This window comes from Phodopus roborovskii, unplaced genomic scaffold, assembly GCF_943737965.1.
Source record: "Phodopus roborovskii unplaced genomic scaffold, PHOROB, whole genome shotgun sequence".
NCBI classification, from domain to species: domain Eukaryota; kingdom Metazoa; phylum Chordata; class Mammalia; order Rodentia; family Cricetidae; genus Phodopus; species Phodopus roborovskii.
The window spans coordinates 15,970,447-15,990,397 of NW_026125391.1; the positions used below are offsets into that span (position 1 = coordinate 15,970,447).

Sequence of the window (19,951 nt, forward strand, 5' to 3'; positions counted from 1 at the left end):
GATCCCTCATAGAAGGCCTCACCCTCCCTGAGGAGTGGATGGGGGATAGGACGGTAGGGTCATGGGAGGGATGGGAAGAAGAGGGAACTAGGATTATATGTAAAATAAGATTGTTTCTAATTTAAATAAAATTTATTTTAAAAAATAAAAACCAGATTTTAAAAAAACTAAGAATGTCATTGCCATCCTTTCCTTTCCTCTGAAGACTGCTGTGGGGTTGGGCCCAAAGTACTTCTGTAGACTTAATTATTGTACTTAACTAGCAATGTCAGTATGCTTACAGTGTTGGAGTTTTTACATTTTGAGCATATTTGTTTTTATAAAACTCAAAGATTGTAAGAACAAATTTTGCTTTTAAAAACACTACCACAAACAAAGCCTACTTTGTAATCAGAATCCTAATTTTTCTTCTGAAAAAAAAAAACAAATCCTCGAACAGTGGTCAGTTGGAGAGGAATGGATTCCAGGAAGCGACTAACTTGATGCAGTCTATAATGAGTCTATAATGGCCCATGACAGTTTAGTTACACTAATTTTCTCTTGTTAATTTATTCTATTAAAAAACAAACACCCAAATCTTAGAATTTTTAAATGCTATTAAATCAGCAAAGAGAATTTTAGTTTTCTGCAAAAAAGAATTGTAACTATGTACATGAAAACTGATCAAGAGGATAGTTTCATGGAAGTTGGATGACGTCATTAGATGTCATTACTCTTATTTGGGGAGGTTGCAAGCTTTCCCCCCCCAGGATTTAATGATTTTAAAAATTAAAAAAAAAATCATCAGCTACCAAAGACTTGGCTAAGGTTGCCTTTTACTTCTCAACAATATTAGATTCGATTCGGTCTTGTCCCTACCTACATTGTCTGAGAGAGCTGAATTTAACCTTCCCCTTTAGACGCAAACTATTTTTTCCAGGAAAAGTCAAATAGCCTTCAAAGGACAACAGCTCGGCTACAGACAAGCGGGAGGAAAGCGAGTCCAAGCACCAAGGGAACTCAAGACTTCACGCAGCTCCTCGGATTGTAAAAGTAAGCTAAAGGACCACGATCCACAAGAGGGATGGCACCTTTGGTCCCATCCATCCTCCAGGCTGGAGACAAAGGTAATTCAGCGCGTGCGGGAACCGGGAGACGACAGTGGGAGGCTCCTTGGCCCCAGCCCGGTGGCGTGACTCCAAGACTCCCAGGACGAGCCGGGACTGGGTAGGACAAGAGGAAGGTCCGGGGCGTGGCACGCAAAGGCTCCGTGAGGAGGGGCGAGGTTGGGAGCGCCGGGACCACACCCCCTGCAGCAGACCACGCCCCTCGGGTCCCCAGAACCGAGGCGGACTCCCAGGTCACGCGCTGGGGTGACCCGCGGCCTCAGGCCTGGGGCGGGCGCCGGGGAGGCAGAGCGCGTGCCTCACGTCCTCCTCGGCCCCGCCCCTGAGTTGCGCACGCGCAGCCGCGCCCCGCCCCCTCGTCCCCGGGGTGGGCGGGGCGCGGAGCCCAGCCGGGGAAGCCGCGGGAACGCTGGGCTGGGGAGCGCGCGAGCCTCCGCCGCCGCGTCACGGACCTGCCCGCCCTCCCGGCCCCTCCCCGCGCTCCGTTCCCGGCTCTCCCGCCCCCCGGCGAGCGAGCGGTGACTTAAGCAACGGAGCGCAGCGAAGCCCATTTTTCTCCTTGCTCGCAGCCGCGCCGGGCAGCTCGTGGCGCGGCATCTCCGCTCCGGCCCGAGATGAATGCTGCGGCAGAAGCTGAGTTCAACATCCTGCTGGCCACCGACTCGTACAAGGTGGAGCTGCGGTGTGGGCCTCCCTCGAGGCCGGGGGAAGACGGGAGCTAGGGCGGCGGGATGGGGCAGGTGGAGGAGCCGCAGCGCGGTGGCTGGAGGATGGAGTCGCGGGCCGGAGGCGGGGCCTGCGCCGCGGCGGGGGCGCGGCCGGAGGCTCGGCGGGATGGGCGCACGCTGCGGCTGCGGGCGGCCTGGGTGCCCCGGCGGGGAGGACTGGAAGGGACCGCCCGACGATCGGGCTGGTTAGGTAACAGCCCCAGGCTGGGCAGGTACATCCCTGCCCTGGGGAGAGGTCCTGGCGGCGTGCCCCGCACCCAGCCAGTGGCCCCAGCGTGGAGGACAAACCCGGTCCGGGAACCGCGTCTGATTTAGCCTTCCACTCCACTGGGCTGCATTTCAAACTCTTAGGGATCATTCACGCGCCCGGCCTCTGGTTGCCGAGGCCAGTGGACTCTTCAGGGTCACCACTGGATTTCTGTGAAAAGGAAAGTGAAAGACCGGGAGGTTAACCCTGGAGAACTTGTGGGGAGGGAAATGGCCCTATGCTTTAAGGTGCCTATTGATTGGACTCTTACATTAATTCCACTTGAAATGTACCTTAGCAAAGGGAGAAGTAAAGAGGAAATGCCCCCACGATTATGTGATGTGATCTGCACTGATCTTAAGCTAAGTTCTGTTTAGCCAAGACTCTTAAGGGTAAAATGTCACTAGTAACCTCACTAGAACAGATTAAATTTTAGCTTTCAAGTTTAGTATTTACTTAAGCATCATGATGGTTTTGAGTGATTAGGAGTAGTACTCCCGTGGTTTTGTTTTGGTTCTTTGCCTTTTGCTTTTTAACCCTGTAAGCTGAGAGTTCCATTTTGCTTAAATTCTAATTTGTACATTTCTTTGTAATCTATTGTAAGTAGGTGAGTTCATTTTAATATATGATTTATCAACAGGTGGTCTTTCAAATGGGATTTTTATTTTGTTTTTTGTTGTTGTTTGTTTTTTGTTTTTGAGACAGGGTTTATCTGTATATCCCTGCCTGTCCTGGAACTTGTGTTGTAGACCAGGCTGGCCTCGAACTCAGGAGATCTGCCTGCCTTTTGGCTTCTCAGTGCTGGAATGATAGGCATGGACCACCGTGACTGGCTTCCGGTGGAATTTATCTTTACAAGATCGTGGTGCTTAAGACTCTAAAATCTCTACTTGATTTAGTTCAGTTGAGGTGTTTCAGGCATCCTTAGAGATTTTAGAAAAGTCTCATTCGTGGTTTTGTAAAATTTAAGTAAGTATCACCAAGTAATTTTTAAATATTTTACTTTTATTATGTATGAAATGGCTGAACTTTAAAGGGCCAGGCTTTGAAGAACACATCTGTATTTTAATCCCAACAGTCAGAAGCCAGAGTGAGTTCCAGGCTAGCATGCTTTACATAGTGGATAGTGAACAACCAGGGGTACAATAGTGTCTCAAAAAAAGGGGGGGGGAGATTAAATATAAACATGAAAGTGCTTTAGCAGCAGGTTTTGCTGGTGTTTTGGAGCTGTTTTTACTTAATAATCTAAAAGCTTTCTAACCTAGCAAGTTATGCTTATGGTCATGATGATAATTTGCATATGATTTTTATTTCTGCCCATTTGTATTGGGCATTTTGTCCTTTTTTTTTTTTTTTTTTTTTTTGCCTTTTTATCTTAGGAAGAAAGGTAGGTTTGTCGAAGCTTGAGATTACAAGTAAAGGAAATTCTTTTATTTGGAAATTATATATGATTACATGTTCTTGTCAGTTCTTTAAAAAAATCTCGGCTGTTTAGAAGAGAGTGGCTAGATGTTGATGAAGAGATGTCTTCTAAAACTGAGGGAAAAATCATTTCCTAAACTACACAAAGTAGATAAGGAGGTAGCCAAGGCTATGGCAACATGTGGGTTACATTTTCAGGGTGTCCTTAAGAAAGGGCAGGACTTGGGGCCAGTGGAAGAGCATTTGAAATTCACTGCCATTTCTGTGGTCTCATATTTCATTGTGTGTAATAAGGAGCTGAGAACATAGGCAGATACAGCCCTCCAGTCAATTGTGAGTTCTTTTTCCAAATAAAAAGGCCTACTCTGACATCTTTAATCATTGTTAGTTAGAATAGCTTAAGGCACAATCTCCCACCCAGCTTTAGCGATAGTAACCCAGCTTTGGAAGATGGATGTGAGCAGATCTATCATGGGTTGCGTTTGGGGCTTTCCTGTAAAGGAGACATGGTTTTTCTATTTTAGCTTACCTCTAGGATGGTCAGATTTCAGATAGCCGTGAAGCAGTACAAGATGCTTTTCTTCTGTCCCACACAGAAATTCCACAAAACTGTGTACATTTTGTTTGTAAGGGCCTACTGCAGAGAACAGTTTTAACATTTTTCAACATTTTATCTGGAGCAGATTAGCAGAAGACACTCTAATTTGTGCTGTCATTGTGCTCTAGCTGGAAAAGACAGGACACACAAAAGTAGTCCTCTGGCAGTGTTCAGGTCTCATCACATCACTGAAGTGTGTACAGAACTGTTTCAGTCATGCATTAGTCCATAGGGGAAGAACACAGTGGGGAACAACAGTCTCTTACCATCCAGGGTAGAGAAAGATTGGGTTCAGGGACACTTCAAAGAGCTGCTTGTATCAATGACGCAGTCAGCTTTGTATTCTTCAATGGCTAAGGAACATAGGAACTTGGGCATTGTTGCAGAAGAGATTTAGAGAGATGAGAATAACATGACCAAGTTAGTTTATAACTTTACAGTGTTTTCCTCTCACTGGCTCCCATTTCTTATAGTTGCCTCTCAAGTGCTTCCAAGAAAGCATAAAGGATTAGGAACCACCTGGACCAGTGGCTCCAGAGCTTGCCAATGTGGAAGGGGTTCTGCTTTTTTTTTTTTTTTTTTTTTTTTTTTTTTTTTTTCCTGGTGTATCCTTAACGATATTATGTGTCAATCGTAGTGATGTACCTTTGTAATCTTAGCACTGAGAAAGTAGAGATGGGAGGCATCCTTGGTTACATAGTGAATCTGGGCCAGTCTGAGCTACATGAGACCTTGTCTCAAAAAAAAAAAAAAAAAAGGGTAACTGTCTATGTATCTATGTATATATGTTTTCAAAGTAAGTTTTATAAATTTGGGGGGAAGTTGGGCAATAGAAATAAAATACCAGGGCTGGGAAAATCAGGTAAAGAAAGATGCTTGTTACCAAGCCTTGATGGCTTGCACTAACTCGGGGTCCACATGATAGAAAGAGAACCAACTCCTGCAATTATTTATGAAGTAGCTTATGCTTCAGAGCTAAGTTGCAACAAGTTATTTTCTGTGGTAGCAAATTCCCAGAGCTTCACACACCTTAAAAACTCCTGAAAAAAGCAGAAGAACCAGTTAAAATGTTTGCAGTAGTGAGGTAGAAGTCAGCCACAATAGGGCTGGTAGATCCTTTGCTTGGGCTGTAGATATCACATAGATAATGTAACTTATCTATGCCCTTGGATGATGACCCACTGTGTTTTAAATCTTGGTTCTTAATTATTTAATACCAGTTAAAAATAAAAGTGTAACTGAAAAAGTAGGCAAGTGCTAGTTGCCTTTGGTGATAGTATGCCAGTTTGGGAAGAAAGTTCTTGAGAAGCCATCAGGCCGTCCAAATCTAGAGAAAATTGTAGCACAATAAATGAAAGACCCAGAGACAGATAATGGGGTTCAAGCGTCAAGCTGAAGATCAGAAAAGCAAAACAGCCAAGTCACTAGTTATTACCTCTACCTATGCTCAGAGCAAAGGGGCGATCCTGAGGCTGTATGGCTACTAGTATGGGCTGCTTTGCTAATTTGATCTCCAATGGCTTTTATAAATCATAAGCAATATATCGCCACAGAAAATTATACCTAATTACCCCAGGAGGATTCTGCTTACCTTAAATACGCCTCCATTCCCAGCCCTGCTGTTTACAGGAGGACAAGGGTAAACCCTTGAGAATGGAATGTATTGATGCAGTTTTGGGCTAACTCTCCACATTGGAGAAAGCTCGCCCTTGTTAAAGCATGGAGCTAGAATCTTTGAACATTGACCTCTTGATTCTCCCACTCTTCATCAATTCAATAAGTGGAACAACTGAGACAGATAGGACTGTGTACCTGTGGTTAGCCTGGTGTTCTCTAGGTAGCCCAGGCTGGCCTACAGTCTTCTTACCTTACCTGAGTGCTAGGATCACAGGTGTGTGCCCCTCACTTTTCCTGGCTTAAATGGGATCATTGATAACCCAGAGTGCTCAAGCCAGACTCTAGGAGGTATCTGTAATATCTCATTACTCCACATCCAATTCTAACTCTCTTTTACCCCCAGTAATACCAGGTAGGTGCCTGTCTTCTCATCCGACTTAGTTGTGTGCAATCACTTCTTAATTCCTGGCCCTGTAGTGCATGTTTCCCTTATCCCTCATCGATTGTTTTATATTATTGAAGTGTGTCACACACTTCAAACTGAGATTATGAGGAGGGGCCTAGGGGTTGTAGCTCAGTGTTAGAACATGTACTTATATGTAAGAGCCCATATTCAGTCCCCAGCTTAAAAAAAAAAAAAAAAAAAAAAACAGTAAATCAGGTTATATTTACCCCAACTTAAAAAGCATAATGGCTTCCATTGTACTTAACACACAGTGAGACCCTCTCAGCACCTATGCCTATGTATGATCTTACCTGTTTCTATTCCAATCTTCCCAGTTCGAAGGACCAACTGTATTGGCCATTTCCCTGTACTGTTCCTTATGCCAAAGAGTTTCCTGTCTTTTCATGTCACATGTTCACATGTCACCACCCAGAGAAATCTCCCCAGTTCCCCTCTGTCTTGTTCTAATTTTTCATAATGTCCATCTTATTTTGAAATTACTTTTGAGTATTTTTCTCTTGCCCTTCTCATTGGCCCTGTAAGAAGTGGGACCACATCAGCCTGTTTTACTTCCCTGGGCATCTGAAACAGCCTGACACATGGAACAAACAGGTTGCATGTTAGTGAATAAACTACCTGGAATTATGTCATATTCCATTTTGTAATGAAGGGTCAGCTAGGAATAATGTCTATTGACTGTATTCTCAGAATAATAACATGGGAAACATTCTGAATACTTAGGCAAATGTGGGTTTTAAAGCACTGTTAAAAAAAATGTATCCTAAACAAAAGCTTTAAAAAAAAAAAAAAGTGAATGCTTGTGGGTAAAGAGATGGCTGAGCTGTAAAGAGCACTGGCAGCTCTTGAAATGGTCCCAGCATCCACATGGCGACTCCAGTCCCAGGGGAGGTGATGCCAGCCCTCATCTGTCCTCCTCAGGCACTGTATGAATGTGGTACACACACATGCATGTAGGCAAAAATCTATACACATGTAAGTCTTTTTAAAATTAAGAGCTTTAAATTTTTAAAGCTATATCATTTTACAGAAGTATAACTGTATGATAGAAAAAATTTGTTATGCTTTTAGGCCCTGGTGAAGTTAAATGAGTTAGGGATATTTCCATTCAACTTTTGACTCTTTGAACTTCTCAGAAAAGTAATTAATGTGCCTTGTGGTATATTTATATGTTTGTGTTATGTATATGAATATTTGCATGCTTCTGGGCTATTGAGTTCGTATAGACATTGTATATAGGTCGGAGATTAATGTCTTTTATCTTCCTCGATTATTCACCAGAATAGTACATTCAGGTGGGAATCGCTCTTGAATCAAGAGCGCAACAGTTTGGCTAGTGTAGCTAGCTAGTTTGTTCCGTGGACTCTGTCTTCACCTCCCAATGCAGAGCTTGCACTTGAGCCACCATAACTGCCTGCATTTACATGGGTTTTAGGGATCTTAATATTATGCTTATGCAGCAATCATTTATCCTTTGACCTATCCTGATACAAACTTGTAAATTCAGGTAGAAGATACCTTGTTAGGTATGTGAATGTAAAGGTTAAAGCTGACTCAGGTCAGGGTGGATGCTGTGAGATACAATGAGGAACCTGTTTATAAAACTTGGACTGTGTCAGCTAGACCTGTAAATACATCAATACCTAGCTTCCTGTAGAAGAATTGGGAGTCGCTATGTTGTAAGTCAGACACTTTTATATTCATCTTGGGTATATTTTAAGTGCAGGCTATCTTTTCTTTTTCCTAGCAAGCTTAACTTACTGAAATATCATTTATAAATATACCTAACTTGGTTGTGTTTGTTTGTTTGTTTGTTTGCTTGCTTTTTTGTTTCGTTTTGCATTGTGGTAGATTTATAGGTTTAATTACAGTGGGTTCTGCATTAGCTTTCTCACTTAGTTTTTCGTAGCTTTTCTTAAACTGACAATGATATCAGTCCATGGGTTCCAACCTCTGAAGTGCAAAGAGTCTCAGGATTCCTTGTGCCTTTTATTATAGGCTTCTTTGGGGGGTGGGAGGTGGTCGGTTTTGTTTTTTAGGTTTTTGTTTTTTTTCTTCTGTCTCTCACAGGAGCTGCAGTGCCCCTGCAGGACCCAGACCCTCAAGTCCATGTTACTCTAGAGATTTGCCTATATGCAGCAGAAGGGGGTCCCCAAGCATGGCTCATAAGAAGGAAGCACGGGGGATGGTCATTCAGAAATGGCAGTGGAAATACCTTTATTTTAGAGTGCTAATGTTAAGAGACAGATTCTGTACATAGAGCCAAGCTTCACGGAGATTGAGGTTGTACAGCTGAAGAAACACTGGCTTTCCTAAACTTGCAATCATAGCGTAACAGGAAACATAGTATGGATGGTGGTCACCTGTGACACTCGGCCCACCGTGGCTGTCCTTTACCCTGTTCCTGAAATTGTAAGGTTACTTTTTCTGTTCTCACCACTGGGCAGACACACATTCCTCCTGTCATTTACTTCTAGACTTACAAATCAATGCCTCATTTATACAATTGCCTTACTTGACAAAAGCACCAAAGTAAAATTAAAGTCCAGTGGATACCAAACTTTCTTCAAATGGGAGCTGATAAATCTTTGCCAGTAGCAAATCCATACCATAGAAACTGCTATGAAAGGCTTTTATGCTTTTAAAGTCCTAAGTTAGACCCAGTAGGAACTTACTATTCAATTAGGAAGCGATTTGAGAAGTAACAAAATGGGAGGCTCTGTTTATGTTTTTAAATGTTCTACTACATTTTATGTTTATGTGTGTAGGGATGGGACACCTGTGCATGGAGCTCATGTGGAGGTCAGAGGATAGCATGGAGGAATCTGTTCTTGCCTACCACATGTGTCCCAGGGAATCCATCTCAGGTCTCTGGGTTTATTAGCAGCAATCACCTAAAACAGGCTTTCTATTGCTTTCCAGTACTCCAAAGGTTTGCTACCGCTGCTGCTACTTTCATCCACATTTCTATAGAACACATGGCAGTCAAAAGACAGCCTCAGTGCCTCATAACTGCACAAAGCAGGGGACTATCACCACACACATTAGATAACTGTGGTATAGCTTGAGCATTCATGATCTAAAACCGGAAACTTCTCGAGTGTGGATATCATGAGCAGCATTCCAAGCCTGACCTCATAAAACCAGTCACAGTCACAATATGGAGGCCAGGAAGATGGCCCAGTCGGTGAAATGCTCTCTGCTCAAGCCCAAGGGCCTAAGTTTGATCTGTAGCACCTGACATAAAAAGCAGCCATGTTGGCATGTGATTTCAATGCCAGTGCTAGGAAAGTAGAGGCAGGGGACCCCTGGGCTTGCCCACCAGCTAATCTAGCCAAATTGATGAGAGATCCTGTCTCAAATAAAAGGGAGAGCGACTGAGGAAGACCCAGAATCAACCTTTGACATCCATACACGTGAATGCACATGCACACATACCACACAAACATACATACAAAAAGATGATAATATTTCCCTCATGTAAACAGGTCATATCCCCAGAATACAAGTACAGTCAGGTATCCTGAAACCCCAAGTCTGAAGTACCTCCAGCCTCAAACATTTCACTGAAAACCAGTAAGTGCACAACCCATCTGAACCAGCTGCCTTGGCTTGTTTGCTATGGCTGTATACCTCAGACTGAACCCACTTAAGTGTAATCTCTTCAGTCACTTTGTTTTAATGGTAAAATAAGGAATTATTAGCAGGATCCTAGTGGCACATGTCTCTTGCTCTGTGAAACCAGGATGGGAAAGTTGGTCAACAAGAAGTAAGAAACAGACCAATTTGGAAGTCATTTGAAGACTAGCCTATTGTACTCTGGGTGTTTCCTAATGAAGGTGTCTTTTTTTGTATAGGTTACTCACTATAAACAGTACCCACCCAACACAAGCAAAGTTTATTCCTACTTTGAATGCCGTGAAAAGAAGACTGAAAACTCCAAAGTAAGGAAGGTGAAATACGAGGAAACAGTATTTTATGGGTTGCAGTACATTCTTAATAAGTACTTAAAAGGTATTGCTTTTCCCAGTACATTTAAAACCCTGCTTTATGTGACTTCATGTTTCTCTCTATTATGTTCTGCTATTTGAAGTAACTGTTTGAGTAATCTGATTTTTGATATTTAATTATATTTGATCCCCACTTTAGGAGTTGTTTTGGAAAGTTTTTTTGTTTTATTTGAGACAAGACTTTACTTTGTAGCCTAGGCTGGCCTTAATCTTGGTGAGTTGCTCAGGCTGTCCTCAAATTCATCAAAGTCTTCTGCCTTGCCCTCCCCAGTGTTAAGAGTAGTTGAACTGCCACCGTGCCTGCCTTCTTTCACAAAAATGACAGTCTGTTCATTTGAATGCATTAAATCTTAGAATTCGGTGTCTGTGTTAGATGTTTTAAATTGGAGAAAGGTTTTCTGACATTGCTGAGAAAGCTTAGAGCAGTCAGTAACATTCAGAGACTATTCTTGTCTTCTGATACAGTTAGCCTTCACTCAAAGCTGCTTATTCAGATTGATTATTGACCCAGAAACTCAGTTTGAATTATAGTAGATTTAACTAGAATAATTTTATATTACTTTAGATACACATTAAAGTTTTTCTTTTTAGAACTGTTTACAGGAGTGGGTTTAGTTCTAAAATTCATTTTAAAACAGAAAAATCCACCAGTAATTTTCAGAAATGGGTTAGATATTTGTTGAGGCCATTTATAGTGTATTTTGTAATGGAGTTTCTAGGCAGGGAATCAGTTCAAGAGACATTGCACATCTGGAAATTTTTGAAACAAAAATAATTTTGTTTTTATAATAGCTGTTTTAAGGTCAGATAGGTCAGACAGGCTACACTACTGAAAACACAGTTATATGTAAAGGTCCTGCTGGATGCAAAGAGAATGCACAGGGTATTTTTAATACATATACTAATTAACATTGATTTTTAAAGATAAATTGTAAATTTATAAGTTACTATATGTAAGTTGTTACAGTGTGTGTGTGTGTTGCATTGATTGCCTATTTTATTTTAGACTAGGGATTCTTAAACTTTTGCCATTGGCAATTCTTTCTTAACCTGAGGAGTTTTTACACAGTTAGTAGATATACAAGCAAACATGTACTGATTTTAAAAAAAATAACTTCCTAATGTACCTAATGTTACCTTTTATTAAGAACTAAACATAGTAATGTACATGTGCTTATTTTTATAATGCTGAGACTGCCACTTCATATAAATGTGTATGTTTAGTACAAATGGCAGAAGGGTGTTAAGGCCATTTCATAATTGATGGGAATTCTGTCCTAAACCCAAGCTAAAATGCATAAAACAATATTTTTTTTAATGAAACTTAAATAGGAATTTTTAAATCAAGCATTGTTAACACAATACAATACAAACATATACTAGCTCGAACTTCACACTTAGGAGCAACAGGGAAAACACTAAAAGTCTGTTTTCTATAATTAAAATTGTGTTTCTGTCAGAGCAGGGAATTTTGTTGTGTATATCTATGTACACACACATATATATATTTTAGGCAGCATTTGTTGGCTTTGCATGGTGTGACCACATGTACAGTACAAAGTGTACAAGTTTGTGCTCAGACCCAACTGGATGAAGTTGCATGCTCCAACAACACAGGTGAACATTGCCAAAAAAACTTTGAATGCATTACATGCTTGGTTTTGAATTAACTTGTGGCTCTTGTACATTCAGAAGTTTTTACTGTTGCCAAATGTTTATAAAACCACCCCACTAGCATTCAATTATATACCCTTATCAGTAGTTTACAAAAGTGCTGTAGGCCATTGTTTTCTAAATAGCTGTGTATCATCCTGTAAGTAGGTACTGTACCCTTATCCTGATTGTACAAATAAGAAAAGGTAACTAAAATTAATAATTGTGAAAATTATTGATTGTCTAGTCCCAGATACACCTCTGAAGAAAGTTCACCTGGAAAATAAGCTATTGGTTATCTTAAAGAAAATCTAAAAGCACTGTAGGTAGTTAGGTTTTGTTTGTTTTAATGCTATGCAAACGCCTGTCTCATCTCTACCTGCTTGCTTGTTGTAGTGCTTCAGAACAGGGTCTGGCCGTATAATGCAGGCTGGCTTCAGAACTCCTGGCCCTCCTGCTTTGACTTCCTGAGCTGCTGTGTTGGGCTACTCCCAGCTTTTAGAATAGTGAACATTGATGTTGGGTGAACTTGTGGATGAACAGGCTTCTCTTCTGAATCTGCTCTTGACCTGGTGACTCTCCTTCATCCTCTCTGTACCTTGTGATCATAAAGGGGGTGAGAGAGCTGAAGACATTGCTGTGGTGACTCAGCAATTCAAAGGATGTAAACAAGACCTGTGTGTCCTTCCAGGTAAAGTAGTGACCAAAGAGAAAATCCAGGAGGCCAAAGAAGTGTACAGAGAACATTTCCAAGATGATGTCTTTAATGAGAAGGGATGGAACTACATTCTTGAGGTGAAAATGGCTGTCACTTTTTAATCTGTTTTGGTTTTTGTTTAATTCAAAATTTCTTGCCATGGAATTAGAGTAGAAAATTGAACTATAACTAAAGCTTTTTGTGATGATCTGAATATAACGGCTAGTTTTAGATATTCTTCTTATAAAAACTAGGTAACATTTGGTTTTTCTCTGTAGTATGAATCATTAACAGATAGTTTATAGTAGACCTAAGTAATATGCTAAATAAGTGACTTACAATTTAAATAACTCATTTTCTGAAAGACAATTTATTACATTTTGGAAACTATACCTTAGAAAATGGAGATACACTAATAATTTTAAGAGTGTGGTTATTTGGCAATTTCAAAAGTTATTTCTAACTTACTCAAGTGATATGAGTTTATTATAACATAATAATTCTGTGAACTTTCAGCAAATAGCCGTAATAGTTTGTTGTAGTTCTTTGAAGTTGAAGCTTGCTTTTCATTTTACTATAATGTCCTGGTCATCCAAATTACTGGGAATTGAATTATAAGGGCAAAAGACGACTAGTGGTTTCTGCGTTACTACACTAATATTGGAATATGCTGTGCAGCATATCAAACCCATCGTGGTTGTTTTCTCTCGTTTAGATGCTGCATCCTGAATCACATCAACTCAGGATTTCCACAGCAACTTGCCTTCTAGACAAGGGTTAACTGTCTATGGAGAATGGGGTGCTGGCCTAGCTGCTTTTCTATTACTGTGCTAAGACACGTGACTATGGCAATGTAGAGAAGAGTTTGTTGGGTCCTACAGTTTCAGAAGTTGGATCTATGACCATCATAGCAGAGAGCCAATGGAACAGTGGCTAAGAGCTTACATTGTTCTCCATAAAACAGACAAAAAGCCCACCCCTAGTGACACATCTCCACCTAAAAGGCCACACCTCCTAGTCCTTCCCAAATAGTTCCAGCATCTGGGAGCCAAGTAGTCAAACACATGAGGTTATCAGGGCAGTGGCTTAGACTTAGACATTGAATGTCAGGGTCTTCGTGGTTTAAAAGTATACTTGCCAGAAAAAAGATAAAACTTACATAAAAGTCTTCTAGAGTGATTTCCTTTTCTTTATGTGTTCTTTCACATTAGTTTTTAATCTTTCCATATATATATATATATATATATGTTTGAAAATTACCTGTGTAGACCAAATTGTTTGTAGGATATTATTAGAATATTATTAGAATAGAAAATTTCTCTGTTTTCTGAACAAGTCGGGGAAATGCTGTTTTGATCAGTGTTGATCATGAGTGGTAGATGTTCTTAGCAGAAACAGCATGAACTTGAGAGCTGGATTGGTGCCTAAGTTTTTAGTCATTTTAACTGATTCAGAAGCTACAAGATACTCTTGATTAACTAGATTATTGCTAACAATTTAACAACATCTATACTTCCTGAAGTAGTAAAAATGTAGCTTCCAAAAAAAATGTAAAAAAAAAAAAAAAACAAAACCTTACTGTAACAGGCAACAGCACATTGCTTGTTGAATGATGAATATTTTTCCCTCCTGCCAGAAATATGATGGTCATCTTCCGATTGAAGTAAAGGCTGTTCCTGAGGGTTCTGTCATTCCCAGAGGGAATGTGCTGTTCACGGTGGAGAACACAGACCCCGAGTGCTACTGGCTTACCAACTGGATTGAGGTGAGTAGGTTTGGCTTTTATTCAGAATCTTGTTTTAATGGTGACTGAAGATAAAAGACCATTGAATCCACTAACTTTGCCACCATTAGTAAAGCTGTGTAATCTACAACTTACCCCTGCATCAGCTTCCTCATCAGTGAATGATAATTGGACTAAATGAACTTTAAAGTCCTTCAAATGAAATGTTATTTTTAGGGGATTCTATGTTAATCAAATGACTTGTGATTGTTACTTTGAGCTCAGTTGATATCTGTCTTCCATTTCTTTTGGTGCTACAGGGACTAGAATCCAGGTCTCAGTGCACACTAGGCAACTCTCTACTAATTTAGTGGGCAACTCCCACTAAAGTACCTCTCCATAAGAATTTTTCAAAGAAATCCTTGAGGCAAGGTCTCACTAAGTTGTTCGGGCAGGCCTTGAATTGCCTTAGCCTCCCAAATGCTGCTATACCAAGCCAACTAATCCATTGGAATTCTCCGTTTTTAGGAGCTTAGAGAAAAAAATTAGAAACGTAGCCCAAGTTCATTTTTAACAAATACAGACTTCTCCAGTTAGAATCAGTGCATTCACTGATTTTTCAGTGAATTTTTCAGCTTCTAATCTAAATGCAGATGTTCTGTTTTCCCACTGTTTAATTTCTAAATCTAAAAGAAGGGCATATATGTAGTAGGTATTTTGGGTTTCCTTACATATATCTTAAGTGGTTCCACATTGTCACGATCACTGTTTTGATGATGATAATCTCTAGCTTCTTGGTGGACTACTATGCAATTCATCTGTGGAGGAAATGACCTACAAACAACTATGGAACAGTGTGTCGCTGAGTGCATTTTATATCATTAACATCAAAATCTCAATGTTGATGAAAGTAATTTGTTGTTACACTGCATAAAATACAATTTTGTAAAAATAAGACCCAAGTATATGTTTGAAATACATTTTACTAGGGTGACAGAGAATTTCAAATGCTATTAGACTTTTGATGTGCCATCAACTAATAGCAGGCCTAAAAGAAATGATACAGTCAGCTAAAATGTTTAATCCGTCTGTTCTATATAGTAAAACTTTGAGTTATCTGTGAACTCAAAATAAATGACAACAAATCTTAGTTTTGTATTGGTGGATTTTGATTTTGAAAGGATAATAATATAAAAACACAATAGTAGGAGAAGGGTTTGGGGGATTTGGTTTTGGCAGTACCTGAGATGGAACCCAGAGCACAGGGCTGTTGATCATTCAGCTTTTTATTAAACCAATCAGGTGTCTTAGGCAGGCAAGGTAAAATAGCAACACATCTTTGCATAGTTAAACAAGTATTCCCCAACCCCTAGGAGCTCTGCAAAGGGTCTCAGGCATACAAGAGGGCTGAGGACCAAGCACATTAGGCCAGACACTCCCTTCTGACCAGAAACAGAATGAAACCTTTCTGGTACTAAAAGATGGTTTTTACCAGATTATACTGATAAAATGCCATTTCCAAGATGGGGAAACTTGGACCTTGTCTTAATTGAAAGTAACTAATTAGTTTATAAAGAATGATAGAACCTGTCTAAAGCTCACATTGGAATGATGTGTAGCAACAGTACAAAGTGCAGGTCACAGGCTTACGTGTGGAGTTGGGAGGCTCATGATTGGCAGTTGGGTCAGAAGAGGATTTTAAGAGATGTGTCAGAGATGAGAGTTGCATCAGCTTTGTTGTCAACAACTATTCCCAGACAATGGCTTCACACAGCTACTGTTCCCTGTGGTTGTGTGATTTCCCCAGATGTTCCTCAATAGGTCCTGCTTGGATCTAAACTTCTGCATTCAGCTAAACTGGACAGCCTCCCATGACCTCACATCCAGGACTGGGGCCTGCACTCCATTAGCTGGGACTGCTGCCTCTTATAAATCAAGGGTGCTTTACCACACAGGAGCTCTAAGTAAACTAATGTAGAAACTTTGTGACCTTGAAACTGGGCATGGAAGTCACATAATCTGAGAGACAGAGACACAGTTAATTACAGGACAGCCCAGGGTCAAGGGATGAGGATTAGAGCTTCAGATGAGAGGGGTTTGGAGGGCTGTATTGATTCAGCTGCAGGAATTTAAAGCCATAGTAGTTTGTTTTTTAGATGAGCTAATTGTTGTTTCTAAATAATCTCTTTCCATTGGTTTCATTTACTGAGCACTTAGCTTATGCTTAGTAAGTTTACAAAATTTTGCCTTATAATCAGGGGACTGGAGAAAATGGCTCAGAGTTAAAAGCACTGACTTTCCCTTCCAGAGATCCTAAGTTCAGTTCCCAGCAACCACATGATGACTCACAAGTCATCTATAATGAGATCTGGTGCCCTCTTCTGGGCTGCAGGTGTACATGCAGAAAGAGTAAGTCTTAAAAAAAAAAAAAAAAAGTTTAAAAAATGTATATCAGAAATGAACTCTTTACAGTCCAGCTCAGATAGCATTACCATTTAAGTAATGACATCTTAGTTTTTTTTCCTAAGTAGATTGGGAGGTGCTTCTGATAATACACTATCAGGCTTAGAAAGCAAAAATGGAAATTTACCATTCTCAAATGAAGTAGTAAATTCCCAAAATAACTTGTGTGATCCCAGTGGTTAATCATCAGCTTAAATTTGGAGTTTCCTAGGAGCCAAGAAAAAAGGGAAAGTGAAGAATAGCTCTTAGAACCCAGTAGTTCTAACAATTCTTCACATTAAACATTTCATATAGCTTTCTTGTAACAGACTTTATAAAAACTAAGAATGTAAAGCCTGGGTCTCTGATATCATAGCACTGCTAGAACCTCAAAACCCAATCAGTCTAAAATACTAAAGATACAAGTGCTTTGAATAGGTATTTCTTAGAGTCTGTAAGTTAGAGCTGATTCTTCGGACTTTGGTGCCACCCTCCACAGTAAAGGAATCAAAAATAAGTGATGAATAACTTAGGACAATATGACGTTGCCTCAGCACCAAGTATTAAACTGCCTGTCCATGGCGGATTGGAATTTGAATCAAAACTTGTGTTTGGAGTTGTCTGTTTGAGTCTGCGAGTGCTTTCTTCTTTCAGCTGCTTACACTGCTGAGCAGGGGCTGCATGTGCAGTGAGCATCCTTTTCCTGTGGGCTGACTGCTTTCTAAGTTCAGAAGTAAGCCATGATTTCCCCAGGAGGAACCCAATGTTTTATACCAATAATGTGATTAATTCTGTCATTGCAGACTATTCTTGTTCAGTCCTGGTATCCAATTACAGTGGCCACAAACTCAAGAGAGCAGAAGAAAATACTGGCCAGATACTTGTTAGAGACCTCTGGTAATTTAGATGGTCTGGAGTACAAGTTACATGATTTTGGTTACAGAGGAGTCTCTTCACAAGAGGTAAGGGACCAGGAGGACTCTCATGGCATACAGTGTGGATTGTCAGTGGGTGTACTAGCTACTTCTGTTACTGTGAGAAGACATCATTACCAAAGCCACAGATGGAAGGAAGTTTATGAGATGCAACAGCAGGAGCAGGAAGCCTAGAGCTCACTTTTTCAGATGCAAGCCTGAAGCAGACTGAGAAAGTTGCAAGTGTCGTAGGCTTTCAACTACGTGCTTTCTCTAGCAAGGGTGACCCTTCTAGACCTCCCCCAACAGCACCACCAACAGAACCAGGTGTTCATATATCTGAGCCTATAGGGACCATTCTCATCCAAACCACGTCAGTGAGAGGCCACTGTCAGCTTCTCAGAATGTCCCTGAGGTGAAGCTGGCTGTACGTAGGCCTTTTCTTGCAACTTTGAGGGCTTAGTCAACAGATAACTAAATATCTACTGTGTGTCATGCTGCTCTCAGTACGTGGAGTATATACATCTAAACACATTAGGTGGAGGGGACAGACAGGTGCAGCAAACAGTGGCACAAGTATGGGGTAAAAAAAAAATTGCAGTGGGCCAGGTAGTGGTAACACACACACACCTTTAAACCCAGCACTGGTGAGGCAGAGGCAGGTGGATCTCTGAGTTTGAGGCCAACCTGGTCTACAGAGTGAGTTCTAGTACAGCCAGGGCTACCAAGAAAAATGGGATGAGGCAAGTGTCTTAGCTCCTGTTTTGAATTTTGGTTTGTGGTTGGTCTTCTAGACTGCTGGCATAGGAGCATCCGCTCATTTGGTTAACTTCAAAGGAACAGATACAGTGGCGGGAATTGCTCTAATCAAAAAATACTACGGAACAAAAGATCCTGTTCCAGGCTATTCTGTCCCAGCGGCAGAGCACAGGTAAGATTGAGTTTGTTCTCGTGCTAAAGATTTGAGCACTTGCCTTGTATACACAAGGCCCCTGGTCCTAGATCTGGCCCTACAAACAAACAAAATTACTTTCTAAAACTTGGTTTGAATTTGCTATGTGTAACTCAGCCACGCCTTACTTGACACCAGAGCCAGGTGCTAAATAAACTTTCATGGTAAAATAGTACAAATTGAGTAATCACTTTTTATAAAGGTTAGCATCAGGCAGAGCTAGGATTTTAAACCACTCTAGTAAAAGAATCAAGCTTTTCCCAACACTTAACAATTACCATATTGATTTTAAGGGATGGCTTGTCATTTGCTGCATTGTATATGCTGATAGATTTTTTTCATCAGTAAAGTCTGGAAACACTAAATACTCTTCCCTGTTTCCTGTGTGGTCTTCCCTTCTCTTGCCCAGGAAATTGTCATCTGGACCCAGGGTCTTCAATTCTAGATAAATAAGCCATTTTTACAGGAGGAAATAAAACCAGGGTGTTCTGATTCTCTTACTAAATCATCTCAAAGTATACTAGAAAATTACAATCCATGTTGCAGCCAGTCTGATTCTAGAGTTCCCTTTATTGAAAGTAAGCAGGGTAGCCTGGCAGTAGTGGCACACACCTTTAATCTCAGCACTTGGAAGGCAGAGGCAGTTGGATATGTAAGTTCGAGGCCAGCCTGGTCTATAGAGCAAGTTCCAGGACAGCCAAGGCTACACAGACTGGTCTATAGAGCAATTTCCAGGACAGCCAAGGCTACACAGAGAAACCTTGTCTCAAAAAAAAGAAAAAAGAAAAAAAGAAAGTCAGCAGCATATGTAGTAAGCATAAATGAAACCCTTTTTCTCAGCCTTATTTACTGTAGTCATTCAGGAATGTTTAATTTCTGTTCTGAGCTTTGTCACACTGATGCACATTAAGTCACCACCTTTGGTGTCAAAGCAGTCTGCTAGGTGCTACGAGGGCCAGAAGGATACAGAGCTCACCCTCTGGAGATGAAAGCCATCACTAGTAAACAGCCTGCTCTGCCAAGAACTTATTTAAAGAGGCACAGTTAAGGTGTTCACAGTAGTCTCACACAGTTAAGGAAGGTTCATGTCCATTGACAGGATCAAAAAAGCTTTTGTAGAGACAACATGTGAAGTCTTAACTTCTTAAGGGAATAATAAAATTTGGTTAAGCATTATAATAGAGTGTATGTATGCATGCTTTGGGGGAATAAGGACTGAAACAGATAACGTCAAAAGTAGATTGAGAAGTTGGGTAAAGGTTAATTTATTACGAGCCTTCAAGTTCATTTTAATGTTGAGTGTTAATATATGTGCATCATGCTGACTTGCTTCTTTGTTTTTTAACAGTCTCATGTATCATGTAGCCCAAGCTGGCTTC

At 40.7% G+C, this 19,951-nt stretch overlaps 1 protein-coding gene across 1 annotated transcript in view; it reads left to right on the plus strand.

Moving 5' to 3' along the window:
• Positions 1-1,572: 1,572 nt before the first annotated feature.
• The window catches only part of Nampt (nicotinamide phosphoribosyltransferase), a 31,529-nt gene continuing 13,150 nt past the window's right edge, over positions 1,573-19,951 (plus strand). Inside the window, exons 1-6 of the mRNA XM_051175131.1 lie at positions 1,573-1,777; positions 10,039-10,195; positions 12,536-12,639; positions 14,178-14,306; positions 17,510-17,668; positions 18,415-18,551. Coding sequence (XP_051031088.1) covers positions 1,721-1,777; positions 10,039-10,195; positions 12,536-12,639; positions 14,178-14,306; positions 17,510-17,668; positions 18,415-18,551 — 743 coding nt within the window. The 5' untranslated portion in view covers positions 1,573-1,720. The remainder of the gene's footprint in view (positions 1,778-10,038; positions 10,196-12,535; positions 12,640-14,177; positions 14,307-17,509; positions 17,669-18,414; positions 18,552-19,951) is intronic.